This window comes from Chlorocebus sabaeus, chromosome 27 (assembly GCF_047675955.1).
Source record: "Chlorocebus sabaeus isolate Y175 chromosome 27, mChlSab1.0.hap1, whole genome shotgun sequence".
Taxonomy (NCBI): Eukaryota; Metazoa; Chordata; class Mammalia; order Primates; family Cercopithecidae; genus Chlorocebus; species Chlorocebus sabaeus.
Window position 1 is genome coordinate 30693750 of NC_132930.1, and position 7177 is coordinate 30700926.

The 7177-nt window shown below is 50.2% G+C and overlaps 1 protein-coding gene across 2 annotated transcripts in view; it reads right to left on the reverse strand.

Annotated features, from left to right (window-relative positions):
* SLIT2 (slit guidance ligand 2) overlaps positions 1 to 6872 on the reverse strand; it is a 375237-nt gene extending 368365 nt beyond the window's left edge. For both annotated transcript variants that reach the window (XM_008017787.3, XM_008017785.3), the window contains exons 1-3: positions 4791 to 6872; positions 2018 to 2089; positions 813 to 884 (exon numbers count right to left, since the gene is read on the reverse strand). In XM_008017787.3, coding sequence (XP_008015978.3) covers positions 813 to 884; positions 2018 to 2089; positions 4791 to 4969 — 323 coding nt within the window. In that variant the 5' untranslated portion in view covers positions 4970 to 6872. The remainder of the gene's footprint in view (positions 1 to 812; positions 885 to 2017; positions 2090 to 4790) is intronic.
* Between the last annotated feature and the right edge of the window lie 305 nt (positions 6873 to 7177).

Here is a 7177-nt window from a genome sequence, read left to right on the forward strand (position 1 = left end):
CCGAATAATCAAGACATGTAAGACATACAATTCATACTTCAAATTAAAAAGTCTGTAATTTATCTTAATTATTTCAGACAGAGGTTTTGTCTTTTGCAGAGATATACTGCAAACATTTTTAAAGTCCTCAAGTAATATGTAAAAAAAAGTATCTTAAAATCTGAAGTCTACATTTAATTTTCTTGGGAAGGAAACCAACTTTGAATGACCACAATATGATAACACAGTTCTTACTTTCATAACCTTTAGATTATTTTTCCAGAATAAATATTTTTAAAGCTAGTATAGAATAAAATACAACTGTGGAAAGTATTAACAATAACAACGTTCACCATGCTAAATATCAAAAAGCAAATCTTTATCAGTAAAACATAAAATATTTCATCAAATGTCACTGATGACACACAAAGCACCACCATGAAAATGAAAATAACGATTAGCACAACTTCTCTCTTCCCTAATGCACCATTAATGCAAATAAAAGTACCACCTTTCTTCCTACATGAGCAAATAAAACAAATCAAATGAAGAATAAGAAATGCTTGTACATCTTGAAATACCAAAGCAATGATTATTAAGGAAACACATGTCTCGGAAAAGTAACTCTGTGTTTTTGAGCTTAATTACAAGTTAGAATTATTTATTCAGGAACTGTATTTGTCATAAGTTAGTCTGAAAACCACTGATTCACCCTCCTTTTTCTGCAAATTTTCAAACCCTAAGACATGAAATTGAAGACATGATGCTTGAAATTTAAGTGTTTTTTAAAAACACAGTTTTGTTGTCATAACTTTGGAATTAAAAATACTTACAGTCTCTCTAGTTCTTTAAGATCCTGGAATGCTCCTCTTTCAATGGTGCTAATCTTATTCTCCATAAGCTGACTGAAATGCAAAATATAACATGCTTCTTAATGTTACTACTCACCATCTGAATAAATTTCAATTCAGCAACTGAAGATTTGTAAACTCTTTCCTTTTATAAAGTTAAATTTTGCTCTGAGTTGAGATCCAATATCAAATTTAAAAATAATATATCTGAGTGTACTCATGGAAGGGAAATAGCAGGGTCCGCACCACAAAACTTAATACGAATGCAGTTTCTCATGAGATTTACTGGTCAAAAGTCTGACCCTTAAACTAAGAGTGTATCTGAAGAGTAATCCTTCACACTGAAGCTTTGATAGCTTTTTTTGGTACACTGTTTTTCCACTTAACCAAAGAATCAAAATACAGTAATTCATCATACACATACTTCAATTCTGTCATGGATACACATCAGCAACTGGAATAATTTGTAATGACCAAAATGTGTCTCCTAAAACTTAGAACACTGAATGCACAGTGGTCAAAACTGTATGGCTACTGGGATGTCAATATTTACAGTCCTGTGGGTGAGAACAATTTAACATTACATTGACTCTCAAGTGGTGGTTTACTCACAGCTAATTTAACCCACTAATTAAAGAAGTAATCATATTGCAACAATTTTATAGAAGCTACAGAAACACAAAATAAAAAAACCTCAAAATATGACCAATGGAGCATTATACACCCTGCTGAAAAGTTTGAATGGTTGATTTTAATGCTTGAAATTAGATTTTTGCAAAAAAAAAAGAACCTTTTGGTTATTAATAATAAAATACAGATCCACTTAAATATTTTAGTTAATTTCAACTCCTAAAAGTATCAAATGTTTCTTTTTACTTATTCATTTTGTGAAAACAATTATTCAACATTTTTATATGCATAAAGCGCTTAGGGTATGGTATAACAAAGATCTGAGGTCATTTCTGGATTATTGGTTCTGTGGCATGCTTCCAACCTTAAAAAAAAAAAAAAGCCCCAACTTTTATTAAAGGTTGTTGTACAATGATAAACACACAAAAAAGGAAACCATGAACTTTTAAATTTTTTATGTTACTGTCATCAGAATAGTTATAAAAACTGAGACCAGCAATGACTCAAAATATGCAACCTTAAAAAAAATTAAGAAAAAATACAGAGGATGCACTTACAGAACTCTTAGGTGTCTAAGACCAGCAAAATCTGTCTTCGTAATTCTTGTGATGTTATTTCCATTTAAATCCCTAAGAGAAAAACCAGAAAGTGAAAGTTCCATTTTATTTCTATGTGAACCTGCTTCAAGTAAAGTTTAGAGTAAATCAGAACTAAAAGTTAATTCAATTACTAAAGTAGTGTACAAAGTATGTAGGAAGGAGAAGAGGATAACCTTTAAAAGGATATTTTAAAAATGACTCAACACATTTGCAAAGTTCATTCTTGCTGGCGTATGACAAGAAAATGAAGTAGTTACATTATCACAAAAAAGTTTGTTGTGTGTGTTTGTCGTGTTTTGTGTATGGGAGAGTGCTTTCCATTTTTGTTTCTATAAGGATTGTATATTAATTTCACAGGTATTCTACTATTTTATTATAATTGTTAGGCACCCCCCCACCAAAAAAAAGAAGTTCCCTTCAGGAGGTTAAATACTCAATTTTCTCATGCTATTCAGGAAGAAATTGTATAAAAATTCAGAACACTATCCTTAGGTAGCATGGTGGCAAAACTTCCGAAGGCACAGAAGAAAACTTAGTGCCATCAAAATAACTGCACTTAAAAGACTTGCATTTCTAGGCATTTACCTTCCAACAAGTCTATTTGTATAAAAACTTAACTCTTCATTTGCAGCTCAGGGAACCCCGCTGTGATTGTAAAGTGAAAACTACTAGCAGGGGCAAGAATGGAAATAGTATTCAGGCCCTGACATTTTTGTTCAGATTTCTGCAGCACTTTTCCTTCAGGAGTCACGATCTCCTTTTCTGGCATTTCAGGTCAAGATCTAAACTTGCCCTGGTTCCAATCATTTCAAGTAAAATCAGGCTTTGCTGCGGTTTGAATGCTCTTCATAGAAGCAAGCTCTCTATCACCTTTGACTCTACAACATCACTTTTGAAATCTGTATTCAAACTGTTTCCATGATACAATTTTACAAGTCAGCACCCAGTAAACTATTTTCTGGAAACTTTTTGTTGATCTCTCATAAGGATGCATATTTTTTCAAGGACTTTGAAACTCAATTGCTACGCTCCCCCTTCACCCCCACCCACCCAAGTGCATTCCCTTTTTGTTGAGTAATACATGTTCGTGCTTAAACTTTAAACTGTCCTGAATGGCATGAAATGACAAATGCTAAAACAGAATTCTGCGTGGCTTCCCTTCCTTTCTACCCAACCCACTTCTCCATGCTAACTAGAGTACCATGCAGTTGTTTCTAAAATTGTTGGGCTACTGGATATAACATGAATCTCCACCCCCACCCCCAACCCTACACAAATGTGGATCGAATCCCGACAAGGCACCCCTAGTAGTGTCCCGATTTGGTCAGCTCGGAGAGGTGAGGAAGGAGTAGGGGTAACCTAGTGAGGCTGGGGGTAGACAGCCATTTGCAAAGGAAAAGGGGGCTCAACTTGGGCCTTAAAACTGAGGGCGAGAGAAATGGGTTGGATAAGAAGGGCGAGTTGAAGTGCAATGGGCTGCGAGGGTGGAGACGTGCGGGTCGGAGCGCCTCCTCTCCACGGCCCGAAACCCTTACACCCCGGGGGCAAAATGGTCGCGGGAGGAGTCCAGACGCGCTGGCCCCCGCCGGCCTAGCCCCGCGCCCTTCGCTTCCTCCTGGCACACACGCAACCGCGAGAGCGGAACGTGCCTAGGGCGGCCGGACTGGCGCGGGGCGGCGGCCTCGGCGTTCACAAAGAGAACGGCCTCCATGCTCCACTTCGCTGAACTCTGGAAGCGCCCCACCAGGAGCGCGTGGGCCGTCAACACCGGGTCTGCATTTACTTCTTCATTAGAGACTCGCAGAGACAGGGAGGCGGGGACGTCTGCGGGCAACAGAGCGCGAAGAGGGGAAGGCAGGGGAGCTGCTGCCACGTGAAGGGGCGCAGAAACTGCCAGAAAGGTGGATGGGGACGCAGGGGTTCAGCAGGAAGGGCCGGAGCGGGCAGCCGGGCGCCGCAGGGTCGCCGCATCGGTAAGACCCGGTTGGGCTAGTTGGTGCTGGAGAACCAGCACTAACTTCGCTTAACGGATGGGACACGGTCCTCCCTGGCAGTCGCCCGCTGAGACAAGTCCCTTGGGGCCTGACGCCGTCTTCCCCTCCCTGGAGAAGTGGGGGGCGGGGGACTGCGCGCGGCTACTATGCGAGCTGTCGCCGTCCTGGGGCACCCTTCTCCCCGCGACCTGTGAGAAGCACTCCCAGGCACTCCATGACCCCTTCTTCCTACCCTTCGCCCCCAGGAGGGTGACACAAAATCGGGGAGGGCAAGTTTCTCTCTTTTGAGTCTCCCTGCTATCCCCTCCGCGCCAGCCTTAGACAAGAGCGGGGACTGGGCTCTGAAACCGACCTGGAGTGCTGGCAATCGCAAGGTGACTCCGTTTATGGAGTCTGGAGAACAAAGTGGCGTCTCACTCGCCCAGGGCATGCTCCAGAACTTGTTCCCTACCTAGCCGCTCCCCAGCCCCAGAAAACCAGCCCTCAAGGAGCTGCGAGTGGCGGGACGAGAGCAGGGGACGGAGAACTAGCGCAGCTGCCAGGGGACCCGCCCCTCCTTGGACAGTGGCCCTTCCCTGGCCAGTGCCCTCCCGGAGAGCTCAACCCCAGGATGCGCATGTGGGAGAGCTAGTGAGGGCTGCCCCAGGCACAGGACCCTGAGCTGCCAGGTTCCTCCAAGGGAGGCAGAGGTGCACGGCCCGGTTGGGGAGAGGGAAAGACTAAGAGTGCATACTCACAGTCTCTCGGTGTTGCGGGGGATATTCCTGGGCACGCTGCGCAGCGCCAGCCCGTGACAGTCCACTGTGCTGCCCGAGCAGGAGCACTGCGCCGGGCACGCCTGCGGTGCCACCGTGTTCAGGATCGCCAGCACTAACCCCAGCGACAGGGACAGCATCTGCCAGCCAACGCCGCGCATCTTTCCCCGCCACCTCCTTCCTCGCGGTCACTGGGGGCTTTCTTTAGCTTTATGCTCCGAGGGAACCGCGCAGTGTCTGAGGCCCAGTGTCCGGCGGGGCTAACAACCCAGAGTGCCAGGGGATATGTGCACAAAATAATATGGAACAAGACAGTAGAACCCACTCAGGCACACGCCTCCCACCTCCCTCTCCACCCTCCTCTGGCAGAGCAGGAGCTCCTTGGGCAACTTTAGGTCCTGAGGATAAATCAGCCTGGCCAGGGCTGCAAGGAGACCCCAAGAGCAGCGGAGAGGAGATCACGCGTCTTCTGTCTCCCAAGGATGAACTTGGCGGTAAAAGAGCTGGGTCTTCAATGGCCTCGAAGATGCAGGAGCCGGTTGTGGGGGGGAGGGCCGTCCTCTGATCCCACGCACGCTTCTGCAAATCCGATGCCAGTGGCAAAGGTACGAGGCAGAAGAGGGGAGCTCAATAGGTATTACGGCCCCGATCAAAGTGGGTTCCCGAAGCTAGAAGTCGCGGGAGCCCAGCAGGCCCGTAGCAGAACGCGCGGGGCAACTGGGCATGGCGCGCGGGGGCGCACGGGGCAGACGCGCAGTTCTGGGGGTGCACGGCTCTGGACTCTGCTCACTCACGCGGCCTCTCCCCCGCCCTCGGCTCCGCCGCAGCCTGGACAGGTCCTCGCGGTCTCCAGATAGCCAAGGATGGTTTACAAACACACATGCACTTCGCTGAAGGATGTCTGGGCAATCCCGCCTCCCGCTCGGCGTCCTTGGCGACGCTCTGCACCAGGACCTGCCCCGAGGTCACGCAGAAAAGACAAAAGGGCAGTCGGGCCGCCGCAGCCGGGCAGAAATATCCACTAGTCAGCACCCCGACGAGGAACTCCAAGAGGCCAAGTGGAGGACGAGAGCTGCTGCGAAGACTGAGTGGGGACTGACTGGGGGCGGACTTAAAGCCAGGCAGACCGGAAGGAGTGGAAAGGCAAAGGCCAAGGTTGGAGGTGTCAGCGTCCTGCTGGGGCGTACTGGAGAATGGCTCGGTGGCAGGTGGGCGGGAGGGATCCGCTACTCCAGGCACAGCCAGGCGGCAGCTGAATGGCAGTCGTGTGTGCGCGCGTGTCAGCCCCGCTTGTCTCCCGGATACGCCGCAGCTCCGCGGCAGACACCTGATGGCAAAGGTGGAAGAAATAAGAGCCGGGTCCTGGAGGGCGCAGAGCCACGGCGGGCCCACGGCGGTCTCCCACTAGTGGTTCTTCCTTCTCAAAGTGCAGCAACTTTTCCCAGGCTTTGAATCCCGTCCCCCAAGGCCACAGTGGCGGTACCCCCGCCGGCGTCGCGACGCCGCCTGGCTCCAGGAGCTGCACCTGACGCGGCGGCCGCAGTCCCGGGTAGTCCTCCTTCCAGCCCCTTCCCCTCTCCCGCTGCTTTCCTGGCCTCCCGCTCCAGGGAGCGAGGTGGGGGAGAGGGAGGGCGACGACTCAGAGCGGGGACTCGGTGGCTCTGCCGACTCCGGAGCCCCTGGCAAGTGTCTAAACAATAGGACGGACGCAGCAGCCCAAGTCTCGCTTGTCTGGAAGGAAGGTAGGTTGTTGTTGTAACTGGAGTTGTTCGCTGGGGCTGACTGGCGCTCAGCGCAGCCAAACAAAAACCCGGCCCGCGCCTCCGGAGCGGGCTGCGGGCCCCGGCGCTCCCCTTTCTGCTCAGCACTCCCGCCGTGCCCAGAAAGCGCGGCAGCTACGGCCTGCGCCTGGGCGCCTCGGCGCTCCCATCCCTCGCCGCCGCCTCCTCCTCCTCCTCCGCCGCCGCCGCCGCCTTCTTTTTTTTAACCACAGTCTGCGGCAGCCACCGCCGCCGCCGCCGAGCTCCGCCGTCCGGGCGCTTCCCAAATAAATAACACCAAGTCCGAAGTTGAGCCGGCGCTGGCCTTATATAGCCGCCCGAGCCCCCGCCCCCTGACCCCGCCCCTCGAGGCCCGGCCCCGCCCCCTGGCTGCGCTCGGGGAGCCTGCACCTCGCGGGGGAGAGGGGAGAGGTGAGGCCAGGGCTGCTAACGCTGGGCGGAGGCGGCGGCTGGCGGCGCGCGTTCCCGTGCGCCCTGGCTCGCCCCCTCACTCCCACGTCCGGGCAAACTTTGCCCGAAGAAGGAGCCACCCGAGCCCCAGTCCCCAACTCCTTGGCCCCAGAGGTGACCCGGACTCGGAGGTAGTCG